The sequence below is a fragment of the Poecilia reticulata genome, chromosome 4, assembly GCF_904066995.2.
Source record: "Poecilia reticulata chromosome 4, P_reticulata-male-v2, whole genome shotgun sequence".
Taxonomy (NCBI): domain Eukaryota; kingdom Metazoa; phylum Chordata; class Actinopteri; order Cyprinodontiformes; family Poeciliidae; genus Poecilia; species Poecilia reticulata.
Window position 1 is genome coordinate 28,300,396 of NC_088833.1, and position 17,931 is coordinate 28,318,326.

The window sequence follows — 17,931 nt, forward strand, 5'->3', positions numbered from 1 at the left end:
ACGCGGCGCGTGCCGGAGCGTTCCCGCGTGGACCGGCTCGCCCCAGCTGGAGGATGGGAGTGTGTGTGTCAGCTGCCAACATCACCAAACCAAATGAGCTTCGTCAGTCATGAATATTTTAGCAGTTGGCATAATTCAGTAATGGCTATGGCTCCAGCTCAAGACGATTTGAAATTTCTCAAGAGTAGTTTTGTCGGCGCGATTGTGTCAAGAGTGGAAGAGAGACTCGAATGAGCCGGAAGCTAGTTTTTACATTACCAAAAACACAAAATAAAACGATACAAATCTGAATTTATACAAAATACACAGTGATGAATATGTTTATTATGCAGTAGCTATATTATCCTAATATATTAAGGGAAGAGGGGCAGCTGCAACCTTATTGAAAAATGTGTATGTTTGCTTTTTTTTTTGCTTTTTTGCTCCTCCTGCTTTCAGGCCTTCATTTGATTTCTTTCCTCTGTTTGCCTGAGTAAAGCTGCAGGTGTTTGCAGCATGCTTGAGTAGTCTGGTTCATAGTGAAATCCCAGATGGGATCTTGTCAAATTAAAGCGCTTTCCCCAGATCAGAACCTGATGAAGAGTAATCAGCGTGACTAAAAGGCAAACTGAATGTAAATCATGCTGCTTTGCAGGGAAACAGCAGGTACACGACATGACTTATTCTGCTTAATCTTGTTCCACAATCCTCATTCTATTATGGGGATTTTGTTGTTGTGATAAACTAACAAAAAGTAGAGCTTAATTGTTCAGAGGGTCGTGAGTTACACATGAGCTTGGCTTGTGGCAAACTGCAAAAGAGATTTCTCAGCAACTCCTTTCAACCAGAGATGGTCACAGAGAATTTCTTCCAAGTCTCAAGTCTTTAGTCCACAGCTGAGATAAAACTTTTCTTATTAAATCCATAACATCTAGTCGGCCTCTGACCCTGCATGACTGTAGTCAGGAATCCAAACCCGTACCCTGCAAAAACAATAAAGCTGACACATTATTCTATTTAAGTACCCTTCAAATAAGACAAAAATTAACTTACAAGTTACTTTTCAGCAAGGTATGAGCTTATTTTAAGTCAATAATTGACTAGTATTCATAAAAAGTACTAGTTTCATTGGTAGATAATTTCACTTACAAGACCTTTTTCCCATGTTAGTGAAATAATCTGCCAATGACACCAACTTAGTCATCAAAATTAAGGATTTATTGAGTCAAAACATTTTTTTTTATCTTGCTGAAACATTACTTATAAGTTAGTTTTGCCTTATTTCTAGAAACTAGAACAAAAATACTTGATAATATTTAGTGTTTTTGTAGTGTACTGTTTCACTTGATAATTATTTAGCAATCTTTTAATATCTATTTAGGAGTCATCTTTAATATTTAAATTAGTATCTAAAAATGTAACCAAAGATTGTTGCATATTATTTTGAAATTTGTTAAAATGTAATCTTTACCTTAATAGTAATAGCAGGCATTTCTGTTCCAATAAAAAAAATGTTTTAGATTTTTTTATTTATAATGGGTAAACTAACTCCTGTTTATCCCAGCCTTCCTTCATATTTTCCACTCCTTTATATTTTGCACTAAGTTTAAATGGTTTTTTCCTCACTATGACCTGGATAAGGTTGAATAATATTGGGAAACTATTTTCTAAATTCACATTAAAACCTCTTTCTAAAATCTTAATAGCAAAGATGATCAAATATGAGACATAAATTACCACAACAAAAGAAACAAACAGGAAGAAAGTGCTTATATTTTGACAATTTTAGCTGGAAGTATCTTTGTAACGTTGCAGCTAGCTTAGCAGCGAGAAAAATGTCAGTGGTAAGTTATGTTTATTATGATTTCTAAATGATCCAAAGCCATTTAACACAGCGTTCATTTGGAGAGACATTAATGTAGCCATTATTATGAAGCTACAGCGAAAATGAACAGATTGTTATGAGGCATTAACATCCCATAATCCACCAGCATCACCGGCTCCGAATCAAACTCATCCTTTCACAATAAAACAGCTGCAGTCCGTCATTCACATACTGACTTCCCTTCACTTTTTTTTATTACAAACGGTTTAAGACTCGAGTCTCAGACAGGGAGACCAAGTCTAGTCTAGTTTAAAATAGTTGCAGTCAAAGTTGCACATTTAAAAAAAATAGTTTTTAATTTGCCATAAATCGGGCTTCCAAAAAAGTTTTAATTACTTAATTTTTCCAGAAAATACAGGATTTTAAAATAGTTAATATTAGAGATGCAGCAATCAGATATTACTGTCTGTGTCAATCCTGATGTTGGGTAGAGGTGGCAGTGTGCTTGGTCCATAAAGGCAGATCTATTCAGTCTAACTCTGTACTTTATGGTCTGAGCGACGTCATACTTTATAATTTATTTTACATTATCTTTAGAATTCCTAATTACATTTTAAAGTTGATAATTGGTAAAAATTGCAATGCTGTGCAAAATTTGCAATTGATCAGTGAATTTGGATTGGAGTTTGTGGTTGTGACTAAAATGTGGAAAAGTTCAAGCATCTGAAATACACTGGACACTGTTGGTGCAGCCAGTTTCTTTGTTTTTGTCAGTGTTTTCCTGGTAGCCCTGATGACCTCCATGCTGATCTGGGTCAAGCGCCGTGTTTAAACCCCGGAAGGGTTAACGACACAACCATTAGGTAGGAAATTGTTTTCAGAAGCATGAGCGGAAACCAGAAACCTTCAGGCCTGCACATCCACCATAACACGCTTCCTTCCCACCTCCAGTTTAAATGCACAAATTACAGTTTCCTAAATGCTCCGTGTGCTAACTGGAGTCTGATTTGGACCCCTCCGCGCTCTGCTTCAAATCAAATCTCATCCTTTTGAATCCGGAGCCTCCCTGCCTCCGTGTGTGTTTGTGTTTGGTGCGTGGAGCTGCTCCACTGAGCGACCGTGTCAGCAGAGACTCATCGCTGCTGAGGAACTGTCATCACCAGCCATCCATCACCGCTCCTCCACCTCTCACATTCTGCCACACCAGGAAAGAAGAAAACAAAAAAATAAAAAATAAAGAAGAGATGGAGCTTTATCTCCATCTCTTCTTTAGTTTCTTTAGTTCACTTTAGATCTCAGTGGATGGAAAAGTCTGGTAGGTTACCAAGTTTATTCCTGCAGGAGCTGAGTTCACAAGTAAATTACAGGAACGCTGCAGCGGGATGAGCGGGAGCGAGCGTTCCCGTGCTGCGCTGTGGTCTGCCTGATTTAGGCAGATAAATGCTGCCGCGTTCGTCGGGACAACAGGAGTCCCCTTAGAAGTGAAGGAGTAATGACAGTGCAGCGTGCGCGCGGTGCGACCGCAAGCAATTTTCTAGCTCATCTACAGTTTCCATAGAGATGCAACTCTGCGGTTGTGGAGTAGAGGAGGATGTGGAGGGCTGCTGCACCCAGGGGAGGAACGGTCACAGAAACAAACGGTCGGCGTTCACAGACGGAACAAAGAGACAAAAACATACAGAATGATTGTTGATTTATTAATACTACTGAAGTACTATATGAGACGGTGCCAGACTAATGGTACATTAATGTGGCTCTTGAGCAACACATATTTTTCTTGTAGTTTAACATATTGTTTTGTTTGTTTATTTCTAGGCCTGTTGCAATAAGAAATAACTCAATGAATCGCATGATAAATTAAGCTCAATAATTTCCATTTGAATGATTTATTGTTTCTCTTTTCTCTCTTTCTACCAAAAACTGGATGATAAAACTCTTAAGTCTGGCGTTTTGGTCTCAACTAGCACTTTGTCTTCCAGTTCCAGTGTTAAACGTTCTTGCATTATTATGTCATTACTGTTATTCTACTACTGTTAAGACAACAGTATTATTTATCACAACTGCTGGGACAATTGATTGTCCAGCAGAAGTTATCGTGACAGACCTATTTATGTCAAACCTTGATCCAAATTCAGATGGCATGATATACATTTAATTTGTTTGAAAATAATGTAAGCAGAAGTATAAACACATTTTACTCTCACCATTTTCTTTTATCTGTATTACTTTATATATTTACTCAGATTATCAAAGTCAGATCCCAAACGATCTGAAACATTAAAGTGTGACAAAAAAAGCAAAAACGGGATCAATCTGGAAAAAACCAAATCCAGTTTCACAAATACTCATTAAACCCTGGGGATCGATGCCGTGTTTCACATCTGATGAATAGGATAGAGATATTTATTAAAATGCAACATTGACCGTATTACTAAACCAAATAAACAGCATAAAAATCAGATGGAGTAGCAGAGCCTGGAGGTTCTCTTTTAGTTACTGATGGAAATTAAAGCAGAAAACATCTCAGCTGCTCCATTTATCTCCAATAACATGTTGAAAAATGTCTCTGTTTGGCATATATTATTCCACCAAGAGCATATTTTGCATATCACCTTCAATTATTCTTCCCTTCTTACCAGTGCTGGTTTAACTTTGGGCGCATTCTGCCGCTCCAGCAGAACAGGGGCTTGTTCTGAGGCGGTCTCTGGTTTTAACGAACAGACCTAAGACGAGCTGACGGTTACCAAGACGATTTTCCCTAACAACCTATTTAATTAGACAGGTAGCTGACGTTAAATAGATTGCAAATGTAATTCCGTCAGGTCGTTCACAGCGCCGTGCTGCAGCATTCAGACGTCAAAGTTTTTCCCCTGTACAAAAATACAGAGGAAAAACCCCGTATTGGGATAACATGTGACAGACCAGCACAAATCAGGGAATAGTTGTGAGATAGAAGCGAAGTGATTTGAGGGTTTAATGCCAACAAAAATGAGAAAATGTTCTCAAATAACTTGAAATTAAATATGCAAGAATCGACGCAAAACTGCATAAAATCCTTGAATGCATTTTGCAATACTTTCTCCCACATATGTAATGAGTTTATTATATTTTGCTGCCCATTATTACAAAATACAGAGATGGATCTTTTAAAGAAATGATGATGTAATAAACGTTCACAAACTGTTTGTGTCCAATCATTAATCAGTAATCATTATACTCCTAATAATAGTCATATTTTGTATGCTTTCAACTTGAAACTCTGGTCAACAAATTCAAAACTATTGGTAACAGACTCTGTATGAACCTACAACACAAAACGATTCAAAATGCCTTCAAGGATTTTATTACATTTTGTGTCATTATTACATAATGCAGCTTTAAAGACGTTTTATCACATCTTAAAGTTTGATTGTATCACATTATTGCATATTGTGGTGTTATACAGCCTTAAACACAGTCAGGGATACAATGGCATGACTGATATCAAAGCATATTTACATGATGCACTGGCCTAGTCAAAGTCCAGAACAAAATGCATTTGAGACTCTTTGGCAAAACTTAACATTTGATGTCAACAAATGCTCTTCAAGCATTTTGACTGAGCTTTGGCAATTTCCCAAAGAACAGGCAAAAATATACAACAAAATATTACAATTTTTATATGTTAAAATTTTATTTTTTTCCCCATTTCACTTCACAGTTATATGCTGCGTTGTGTTGGTCTATCACATAAAATACATTAGTGTTTGTAATGTGAGAAATTGTGGCAAAGATCAAGGGGCTATGAACATTTACACTAAAAAGTTTTCTGTTCACTGTGACTGTGCTATAACATATTCATGTTTTTTTCAAAGGATACTTCCTTCTTTGCTGGTTTCCTGCATACTTTCCATCCCTGGGAGAGCAGCCGCCACGCGCCGGAACAGCTGGAAGACAGAAAAACAAACAGAGACACCGTTGTTCCAGACATATTTACTTAGAATAAAAAAAAAAAAAACCCATTTAGGATTTTTAATATTCCATCTGAAAGAAAGGCGGTGTTTTTATGTTATGAATCTGCTGGCACAATGTCAGTCTGCTGAAAGATGACACAGCCAAACAAACAATGAGACACTGCAGCCTTTGGAGGCTGAACTGTGACCTTTGTTTCGGCTGCACAGAGTGATGCTCGGTGTTTTGGTGAAGAACGGCTTCCTCTGTCTGCAGGAGCTGCTGCAGTATGAGCGCAGTGCCTTCCATCAACACCGTCCACACACTGACAACACAGCCCGCCTTACACTTGTTTGTTCTTTATTCTGCAGACAACAGCTGCTTTAAACCAAACAACAAAACAATCAGCTGTTTAAAAACAGACTCGAACCAGACGAGCCTTCTGCTTCTTTCTGTCTGGAATAATGGAAACCTCAGCGTTAGGTAACGAAAGCAGTTCAGTTTGCAGAAATGGGCTAAGAGGAGAGAACTGAATTGTGATTGGTGGGCTGTCTGACCAAATCAGGGAGCAGCAAGCGCTCAAAGGGAACGGGATGAAACTGGAAGTTAAACCTCCAGTTCCTTTCACAGGAAGAGCTGACACTGCTGGAAGAGGAGTAGAACAGAAATATCCTTTACTGTCACACAAAAATATTAAAAACATGTATTTAAAAATAAACTAAGAATAATATACTGCAGCGCAACAGTAAAATATCATAATATACAATTCAGTTATCAAAAATGGTGTACTCCGATCGAAGGTAATGTGCAACTGAGTAGAATATGTAGCACTAAATGTGTTAAAAACCCCCACAAAATTTACAATAAATGGAAAATAAAACTGTGCTAACAACATAGATGCACAAATATCAGCAGAAATAATTTTTATAAATGAGCTCATTTGCTCGTTATTGTAAACACAGTAAGTGCAACATTGACCGTATTACTAAACCAAATAAACAGCATAAAAATCAGATGGAGTAGCAGAGCCTGGAGGTTCTCTTTTAGTTACTGATGGAAATTAAAGCGTCAGTAACTAGTAAGTGTTTACTTACTGGTTAGTAAAAGCTAAAGGTGTCAAGTCAAACTTAAATCAACTCAGCCCCTCCCTTCAGTAATTTCTGATATTTGCTAAAGGATCAAAACACCACACTGAGTTTTCGTAAGGTCAGATTTTAGCCAGATTTTTGTTAAAATTTAAAAATTCTCATATTTTTGTTTACCACAAATTGAAGAAAGGTTTCACGGATCCCAAACTGTGATGTAGAGAATATATGAACAGTGAAAAAGAAAAATCAGTGTAAGGTTTGACTCGTCCATCTACAATTTAATCAAATTAAAAAACACCTTGTTGCCATGGCTGCCACATCATAGCTATCTAAAACAAAAAAATGAGGAGTGAAAATCAAAGAAGCAAAGGAAATCAGAGGGGAAAAAAAAACTCCAAAAAGGCAAAGATCTCTCAACCAAGAAGGTCTGGAAAAAGAAACCAGTACTAATGTTACTAAACTACTCCACCATGAGGGAAGCATTTGTAATGATGTTGCAGTTTCCTGTACAGAAGGTTTATTTCCACTGCAGGTTGTGGGGGAGGTAATTAGTTATATTTTCCCCAACTTTCCTCAATTTTTATGACGTAGTAATGCATAAACTCCCACGACAACGGCTTATACTTCAGTCCACCAATCTACAGCTACTAGGTACCACTTTGAGACACAAACTTAATTTTGTTTAGGCGAGTTGTGACCTTTAATTATGACTCAATCTTGTTAATATTTACACTGAAACAATATTATTTAAAAAAAAAAAAAAACTGTCTAGGGGTGCACCGATTGCAGTTTTCTGACCGATCATACTCATCTTTAAAAAGCCTGACTTCCTGATTCCAATTCTGGCTGATACCAACTTTTTTGGTCAGAAATGTAGCTAAATATAGCATATAAGTCGATGAGTTGGCAACAGTGGGGTGACGATTGACATTTTAATAGAGTAAATAATTGATTGACCATGATGTCTTGAGAAAGATTAGCGCTATGTAAGCATATTCCGGGTTTGATTTGTTGGAAAATTCTCACTTGTTTGACGTTGTAGCCCGTCTTGGCGCTGGTCTCGATGAACATGACGCTCAGCTCTTTAGCCCTCTGCTCGCCTTCCTCGATTGTAATTTGCCTGCAAATAAAAAGGGATCTTCATCAACATCAGCATCTGAATCTAGACACAAAACAGTGGTCGTTACGCTCACATAAACAACAAGCCAAAACAAGTCATACGAGCTCATTGTCATTTTAGGCAGGGAGGGAAACAACAGGCGTGTTTGGGTAACTGGGCGAGAGTGATTAATTACACTGTATGAAGAGTTAATGATGGCAAATTTGCATCATGTTCAAATGAATGGGGCGGAGACTGCTTGGTTCTTGCCGACACAGAGACACCATCAGGTTTCCTGTGAGCACAGACGGAGACCTTTGGCCGAGAAAGCAGCAGATCCAGAGAGGAAAGGCTAAATTAATTAGCCACTGCTCTTCTGGAAAAATCCTCATGTCACCATTTTGTTCTCGTTCTTCTGCAAATCAAAAAGTATACACCGTGTATACAATTTAGTAGGCATATTTTCTAACTCCAAGTTGGATAAACTTCAATACTTAGTGGATTTAGAAATAGCAGGTGATGCGTGTCTGTAATGAGGCGGGGTGAGGCCCAAGGAGGTCAATGCACCATGTCAGGTTGTACTATTAGACAGCTTCTGTCTTCAGACAAAATGAGCCTTAAAGAGATTTAACTAAATGCGGAAAGTCAAACATTACCAGACGTCTGAGGGATGACACACTCTTGAGATTCCCAAGACTTTATGGCAACATGACAGAACAATTAAATGTTTTGTTGCAAATAGTCAATGGGGTCGTAAGAAACGTGTTGAGAAAAGAAAAATGTAAATTAAGCGCCAAAAGATTAGAGAACAATCAAGTGTGAAGCAACCAGGAAGCCATTGTCATCCAGTTCTGTTATATTCAACCAGAGCAGGTCCAACAAGCAGCTGGCTATTGGACCTGCTGTGGTTGCTGCTACACAAAACACCGACCATCAACAGATTGAGTTACTGAAAATAATTGGGAGGGCTACATTGGTCACTGATTATTTCTTTTAAGTCAGAAAAGCTTACCAAGCGTACAATTCTCACTTAAACAGATTAAAATAAAAAAGTGAGACAGAAAAATGTGAGTTTTTTTATTTAGTTAGGTAACAATTCTTCCCCAATAATTGAAGAATTATTGGGGAAGAATAATTCCCCAATGAGGTTTTGGTTTTTCTTCTTTTTAAAAAGCCAAAATCTCACTTTTACTTTGAGGTTTTGTTAACATTTTGAATGAAGAGCATTGTAGATGGCGATTAATAAGAATAATCCTCAAAAATAAGGCCTGCCTAGTAACTGTGCACACGGTGAACACGTCTAACAGGCTTTCAACCCTTAAACACAGCAGCGCTAAATCAAACGGATGCTTCCCTCGTTCTCCAACACCTCCTTTGCGTCGCATCTCAGAGCGGAGTAATTCAGCGCACATGAGATAGTAAAAGACGTCTGCTGCACACACAGGAAACGTTGCACCGGAGTTGCATTTCAATAATAACGCCACCTGACAGAGTTACACCATTTCTTCTGCAACTATTTCTGGATGCTTCGGTCTGAATCGCAACTTAAACAGCTCTGCAGCTTATTTATCATCAGAGGTGGCTCCAGGGAAGCCGGAGGATGAATGTGCTGTCCTGGCAACATTTATGCCTTGCAAAGCAGCACTATGATTAAAATAGTAGAAATATGTGATGCCGCCTTAATGTGTGTTGCACTAATGATCCTATGCAAACAACAGCGAGGAAACAAAGTAACAGGACATAATCATTATGGATTATGATTAAAATGTTTTAATTCTTCGGTACATCCTTCTATTTTTTTTAAACGTTGACTCCCTTGGATCGGTTGATCCTCAAACTCATGTCATTGTTGATCATCCAGAGTAATATGATGAACTTAATCAAAAATGACAATGAGTCTGAAAGAGTTTTCACGTTCAGACAGGAGCGGCTCGCCCCCCTGAGAGAAGGTCAGGACATACAAAGACAAAACTCCAGATTGCTGTAAGCTGTTAAATCACTTTAAACCCAATATATTTATAGCTCTGCAATGGGAACATTATGAGTTATTAAAGGTGACCTATTATGCTTCCTTGAAGAGGTTAGGATAGGCCTAAGCATGTTAATTACATTTCGAACACCAAATCATTCTTAGGTCTTATTCTGCTCAGTTCTGCATATTTTGAGCTCCTTTCAGAATGAGCTGTTTAAGGGCTTCTGTCACTTTAAAAGTTGGCCACGCCCCCCAACTCAATGTTTACACTGGCAAGTGAGTATAGCTGCGAATACATGCGCCATTATACAACTGTACACCTTTGAAAAGCAGATGTGGAGCCTCCTGCACAAACAAGAATGCAGCAACAAAACAAAACATTTGTCTTTTCCAGCAGCCATTGAACAATGCATACAGCAGTAAAACCAGCATACCAAACGTGCTAGAGCTCTGCTCAGGTTGCTGGGTAACAGGTTGCACTTCACTGAGCTTGGTAGGTGAGGAACAGCGCCTGCCGATTTGTGATGTCACATTCCAGAGGTTTTGAAATGGGTCATTTTCCAGACATCAAATAATAAACATTGCCAAAAAACTTTGTTTTTGTTATTAAGCGTTTGGGTTGTTTTTAGAAGCAGTGGAAACCCAAATGGCAGTACAAAAACATGCAAAAGGTGAATTTTGTACAATACGTCCCCTTAAAAGCTATTCTGGCACTGACTTAAAAATGAAAAGATGGTGATTGGATCAGAACCATTTTCAGCTTGATCAGTTAATCGGAAAAATGCAAACATCCTACATTTTTCTGATCTGTGAACACTCCATGCCGAGCACCATTAGGATAGGATTAGGATGGAAGTCTGTTCAAGAGGAAGGAAGCCTGAATATCAACAGTTTAAGTATCAGTGAGGTATTTAAAATGAAGTTTGAGGTTAGTACAGTTATGCAAGAAAGTCTCTAAAAGGAAACATTTTCTCTTACTTCACCAGATATTCTAGGTAAGAGAGATTGAGAGCAGATAACACAAAGGTTTCCCAAATTACAACAAAGTTACTGTTTAATCGTTTTGGGTTAGAAGCAGCAGTGTTACTGGATTTGATGACCTTTTGCAGATTTCTCAGTAAAGGTCAGGGTCAACATTTTCAAGATAAAATCATGGAGATTGCCAGCTCCTTAAGCTTGTTTACATTTCAAGCTGAACCTTACTATTATGAACTTGCAGACATGAATGCAAAATTCAGACCATGATCCTAATCACACCATCTCAGCAGTGAAACATAGTGGTGGCAGAATCATGCAGTAGAGACGTTTACCATAAGACTTGCCGCTGTCGTTGCAGCCAACAATGGTAATGCCAACTTTTAGTGCTGGACAATAAATCAATAACGATACATATTGCGATAGACATGACTGATGTCTATAGATAATCTGATAGAATATTCAATATATAGAATATTCACTGAACTCTGATCCAGAACCGCACAGCATTCTGGGAGAAGTAGGCAGAGGTAACCCTTTAGCCACTCAACCTCTCACAGCGAGCTGAGCTAGACTGGTGGCTCACGTACTCATTGGTTACCTAGCAACAACCTGTTGAGTAACTTGCACAGCAGCTGTTTCAGGTTTTGCCCGCTGTGTCTCTTTACTGCTTAAAAACAAAAACAAAAACATTACATGGAGTGAAAACAGTTAAGATCACGCCACCAATCCTTCATATATTATTTTTAAATCAATATACTGATATAAAACACATATATTGAGTTTTTGACTCAAGAGGGTAAAATATAAACTGGCACCACACTTTCTATTTGTCAGATGTTTTGGAATAAATTTTTACCCCATTCACATGTATCCGCTACCTCGTGTTGTACATTGAAACCTTGTGGTAGAAATGTGAAAATCATGGCATAGTAGCTGTACAATTTGTGCTCCTTCTGCTTAACAGAAGAATTTTTCGTGGGAAGAAGAAATTCTTCTACTAGCTAATTATCGAAAATGTTGTGGTAGTCGTTCAGGAGCAAGTATAAAAAAAGAAAACGGCAAAATGCAACGAGCTGGATACCGTGGAGCTTCTTCTCGTCGGTGGGCAGTTCACCAGGCTCTGCTTGGCTGCTGCCTCCCGCTGCCTGGTGCACACCAGATTTCCCACATGCTGAGCTCCAGCAGATCTGCAGCTCCTACTCTGTGCATACTCCCCTAAGCACTGAGCATTGTGAAAAGCTCCACCACACCCCAGTGAGCAAAACCAAAACCAAAACAAAAGAAAAAAAAAACTCTGAAATGCTTTGTTCCCAAGTGATTTATACATACAGTATGTGTAAAGTCTACAATACGTGGAAACAAAAAATTAAAAAGGCGCTACATACAGATGGTGTGAGAAAAAAAGATGCCAAAGACGCAAACCGAGCAGAATTTGATCATTTATGATGAAATCTGACTCTTACTCTGTCACTTTTGAAAAATTGTTAATTTGCTGAATCCCCTGATGCGACTCAAGAACCTGAACACACCTTCTAAACATTTGCACGAATGTTCCTGTCAGCATTGTTTCCTGATACTAATGAGGCCTTCCTCTGCAGAAAGCTGAATAATAAGCTCGTTATTAAGATTTAGAATGATCGGGTAAGAAAACATTTGCTTCAGCTGGAGCACTGATGGACCATTATAATTTTCTGCGCTGATTTAGCTAAACATCTGTCAGTTTGTTTGGTCCACACAGCAACAAGGCTCATTTCCCCTCTCAAAGTGGGAGATTAAAGGAGGACGCTGATGTGATCTTAATGCAGTATACTGAATTTGTTTCTTTGCTGCGGCTTTAATATTCAGACCACATTAAGAGCAAACTAAATTAACTGTGAAAAACTGGAAAAAGTCCAACAAGAAACTCCGATTAGAATCAAACAGCTCACTTTCTAAATGTTATTCAACCTAAATGCTTAGGGTGTAATCATAACAATGAGTGGTCCTCTCCTACCAACACCTCCTCCTACAAAACCAAAGCTTTTCATTCATCTTTTGCTACAGAAACGGTGAACTTTTATTGGCAGCTCCGACGAGACACATCCAAGAAACTGCCACCATCAGCATTTTTCCTGATTTCCTTTCACTTCCTGACATACTGTGAAGTAAAGCGCCAGGGGAGTTTCTCTGCAGCTCTGAGCTGTTGACCCTCGCCAGGGAAATTAATGCATTTTGTACCAATGAAATTACTTACCTCGCAAGGATGGATTTTCCTGGAGTGAACGTGACATTCAGTAAAGCTGCACAGTTCAGAGGAAAAACGCAATAATGGAAGCACTTTCCAGCATCCATATAATACTAATGAGACAATATGGAGATACATGGAGAATGTAAAGCATGAATCTAATAAAGGGTATTGTGTACGATGAAGATCCATCACGTATAAACTACCTTTCCGTTAAATCCGTTTTCGTGCCGATTGCAGATTAACGCATAGTTTGCCAGTACATGTTGGTGTCCTCATCCTGACCTATTTTTGTCTTTGTCTTCAAACAGGATTTAATTAAAAATGTCTACACATGCATTTTCAACTCTTCTGATTCCTAAAATGGCAAACACCAAGATCCTGTGCTCAGTTTTCTCAACGTTTTATTCCTTATGTTCTTCTTTTTAGCCACTTCCCCAGCAGATCCACAACACACTCTACTCTCACTGACTGATGTAAAATGATGGATGAAGCCAATTTTCTCCAAGTCAACTGCAAGAAATCCAATATGTTAATGATTGGACCAAAATATGTCGGAGTCTTCATGCAACTTCTGTCCCACCCTGACCCAGTCCAGAACTATTCATGCTCAAATCATTTGTCAAAACAAACCTTTTTCAAAAGTACTTTTAGGACATCACTGATTTGTGTGTCATTTTTATTAACTTTATTTTAGGATTTTATGTTACTCAATACTCTGTAAAGCCCATCAAAAATAAAACGTAAGATAATTACTACCATCACAGCCCAAAGAAACAATAAGAGGATCAAAGTATGAAACCTGGACTAATTTTCTTAACTGGTTGTGTTGTGAGGTTCTGCAGGTTTTAGCAGATTTCAGGCAAAGAAACAACTTCACCACTGAACTAAAAAGGATTATTTCCACCTTTCTTTGCATTGATTCCTTTGTGTATGAAGTCTGCCTGTGGCCTACATTTTGTACACATGCACCATCAATACATTTAGCCAGCACAGCCTATTTTATGGTTCAGTTCTTGCTGTATTATGTTCCTAATAATGCGAGTTTGATTCCTTAGTTTATTTTTCCCTCAGCATCTTTAAATCGACTCTTTTCTCCACCTATTTTGGCTTCATTAAGAATCTTGTATCATCAGCATTTTCATTTTTTCTTTTTTTATGACTGTACAAATCACAGTCACATAAACAGGATGTGCTGAGGGATAAAACATTTCATAATCATGATTTACTTATTTCAAAGCAGGTGGTCTGACCCGAGTCGCTCCAATGAGGATCGGCTGAGTTCCAAACATCACAACAATAAAACTAGATTTAATTCATCCCATAAAGCTAATGACTGTGTTCATTACAGAATGTGATTATGTAGCGACAGTAAGTCCTCGCATATATTCCTGCACTGCTTGGACTGTAACATTAAATTCATATGCATTCACATCATTTCCATCTCATTAATACACAGATGTACTCTGCAGCGAAGCATCTAGACCCTGTGTTGTGTGAATGCAGCCGGTGGAGTCAGCTTGCTTTGTTCTTGCTGTTCAGCTGAATGTGCCTTCAGACAGTCGCTGTGCCTCATAGTTGCCATGGCGTCGGGGCACGAAACGAGATGCTGGAGTTAGCTGGCAGGAAGGGATGGAACTACATACCTCTTGTCTGCTAAGTCTGTTTTATTGCCAACAAGCATGATGATGACATCACTTCCTCTTTCTGTTCTCACGTCGTCAATCCATTTCGATGTCTGCTGGAAGGAATTGACATCTGTGGGGATAAAGCAGAGTGAGATGACACCAAACAGCTGAGGCGATAAACGATGCAGCAGCACCAGTCCTCCCACTGCTGTAAACCAACATGGAAAGTATAGAAAATGGTGGGGGAAAAAATACGACTGTTGAAACCTTGGTAACGAAGTGCTCCTCATCACATTCCCTCATCTTAGTGCATCGTTCCAGAACATTCACAGCTCTGACAGTAAAGCTGCAGTATCTGACTTCTATAAAAATGTTTTTTTTGTTTTGTTTTTTTACATATTTGTTAAAACTGACATTATGTAGTGACAGCGTAGTACGAGACAGATAATCCGTAAAAAAAAAAAAAAAAAATACAACCTCCTCTGCCGTCTCCCTGTGGCCAACTGTGGAAATACACCGCTTCTGGTCAAAACCAACCAATCAAAGCCAGGACAAGGGTGTTAATGCAGTTGATCATCTTCATGTGCGAGCTACTCACACCCTCCACTTGCTCTCTGATATGCTACAGCTGGTTCACCACAACATAGCATGCCGTAAATGCTAAGGCGAGTTAGCATGGCAATGACAGCAAATAAATAATTTTTCTGTCATTTTTAGTAATTTCTCCACCTTTAGTACAGTGAGCAGTACATACATGAGCATGATCGACAGTACCGCCCTTCTGGCTCTGATTGGTCGTTTCTGACTGGGAGTGATGCATTTCTTCTGGCCACAATAGTAGCACTTGGAGGAGTAGCTAAATTTTTCTATAGATTATCCGTTTCATTTTATATATGGTGACGGTTTTAACAAATATGCAAAAAACATGTTTATAAAAGTTGTATGTTGCATTATTAAAGGTTTTATTTGGAAAGAATTTTGATGCATCATCTTCTTTGTACTTCAAAGCCAAGAACTACTTCCTGTTGGCAAATCACTTAAAATCCCTATAAAATTATATTGAAGTAAGTATGTATGTGTGTAACATTCACAGAAAATGTGAAAAAGTTCAAGAGGTTTTAATAGTTTTGGAAGGCAGTAGTTGACATGGAATAATACAAACAGCAGTGAAGTCCCATGTTAAGTTGCTGAACTTTAAAGAAATATCTCCACTTTGCCTGGCAGGGCTAACTGGCTGCTACACTGAGGCATTTACTGGATATAGATTTTGATAAAAGATTTTATTTCTTTTCCAAAGTGAACCTCAAACCTGGTAAATCATGATTTTGATATTTGTGTACATCATGAGACAAAAGTTACATATCATAAAACCATCTGATATTATATATAGCCATTGCTTAACTGTACAAAATAAAAACCCTGTAATATCTAACAAAAACTATACTGTAGCAACACTACTGATGGGCTAGTAGTCACTAATCAAGCCTTTTAGACTCCAAATGCTGGAGATGCTAGAACAAAGGATAGTCAAGTAACCCATAAGACAAACCACAGGAGACAGACAGCCTCAGTGAGAGTCAATATAACCAAATGTTCCTTATACATTACATCAGGCAGCACATACTGTGTTAATTCAAAAGGTCTTATAGAAAGAAATGGACTCATCTTGTTGCATTTAATGAAAGCTTTCAAAAAATTTGAATCAATGGGACTCCTATGGTCACACTGTTCCATACAACATACCTGCCAAAATCTCCTCGATTTCAACCTTCCTTATAAAACTACAGAAAACATTGGAGGTGTGTGTAACTTTGTACATTTTACACTAACTTTAGTTTTAATCCAATGGTGAGAACTGATAACTAAAAAGTTAGTTTGGCTAATGCTAAAGCACTAAACCAACAAAGTATTTAGTGGAAGCTAATGATAAAGATGCTAACTTCATTTCAAATTAAAACACAAGTCTTCAAATTCCATAACTCCTGTACTTGTCAAATGTTAGGGTATGTTCTGCTTTATTCAGATTCCTTAAACCAACATCCCTTTATTTTATTTTGTTTGTAGAAATTTAACAAACACCAGTTTTTAAAGTTGAAGTTGTTTATAAAATGAAGTGAAATGGTGTGATAAATTAAATCAAAGATAAAAAAAAGTTATTTACATTTAAAGAGGCAGTATTATGCATTTTACAGCCACATTGAATCATTTTATAACAACTATATTACCTTCAGTTGTTATAAAAATGATGTATAAATCAAACATGACTTAAAAGAAATTTTACTTCTTAATTTAACGCCTTGAAATTGGGCCTCTGTCTCTTTAAAAACTCCTACTCTTTCTAAAACTCTGTCTTCAGGAAGTCATCACATCTTTTCTCTAGTAACCCTTTAACCTTGTTTTTAAAAGCAATGCACTGAGAAGTAGCTTCTATAATGAGCTCAGCTGATGTGCAGTTCTACCAGATGTTTACTAACTGCTGCTCTGAGGAGGAGCTTCATCTTTGTAGGCGGAGCTAGGTCCAACCAGGTGTATGTCACAGCTGAATGGTTGCCATGAGGCTCAATGATTTCTCAAACATGCATGAAAGAATCAAAGCAACACTCCAGGTATGTTTTTGATAAGGGAATGGCATAACATGATGTAAAGCTTAACAAAGTTGATTTATCTTAATACTGCCCCTTTAAATCAAAACTTAAATGAGTTATTTGTCTTTCAGAATATAAAAAGTCTGGTAAAGTCTGTTTTCCATACACATTTTCCTTTTGTCGCCACCATACTTACCCAAACCTTGGAAACACTTTTCATACATTTCCTATGTAGTAATCCTGTCATTCTATCTGTAACAACAATCTCCAGAGTCAATCCCCTTCAGTTTTAGTGAGCACAGTGTGAGCCTTCTGTAAAACTCATCATGTGTGACAGAAACACACAGCCACAAAAAGACTCCACTAAGGAGCACAGAGTGAAATAGAAAAGCTGTCATCTGGGACACTGACTTGTAATGTCGTAGACCACCACGGCCACGGTGGAGTCCCGTATATAACTGGGGATGAGGCTTCTGAAGCGCTCTTGTCCTGCTGTGTCCCAAAGCTGCAACCTCACCTGGGGTTCAGAGAGAGAACGCTGAGGAGGGGAAGATTATTGAGACAGTCAGAGAGCCTGGAATCAGCTGGCTCCCTCCGCACACAGTCACCGATAACACAACGAA

At 38.3% G+C, this 17,931-nt stretch overlaps 1 protein-coding gene across 2 annotated transcripts in view; it reads right to left on the bottom strand.

Moving 5' to 3' along the window:
• Positions 1 to 17,931, bottom strand: part of rab6ba (RAB6B, member RAS oncogene family a) — a 56,052-nt gene that overhangs the window by 3,864 nt on the left and 34,257 nt on the right. Inside the window, exons 4-7 of one of the 2 annotated variants that reach the window (XM_008407691.3) lie at positions 17,720 to 17,846; positions 14,742 to 14,853; positions 7,849 to 7,942; positions 5,664 to 5,730 (exon numbers count right to left, since the gene is read on the bottom strand). In XM_008407691.3, coding sequence (XP_008405913.1) covers positions 5,664 to 5,730; positions 7,849 to 7,942; positions 14,742 to 14,853; positions 17,720 to 17,846 — 400 coding nt within the window. The remainder of the gene's footprint in view (positions 1 to 5,663; positions 5,731 to 7,848; positions 7,943 to 14,741; positions 14,854 to 17,719; positions 17,847 to 17,931) is intronic. The other variant, XM_008407693.3, reaches the window with a different exon arrangement.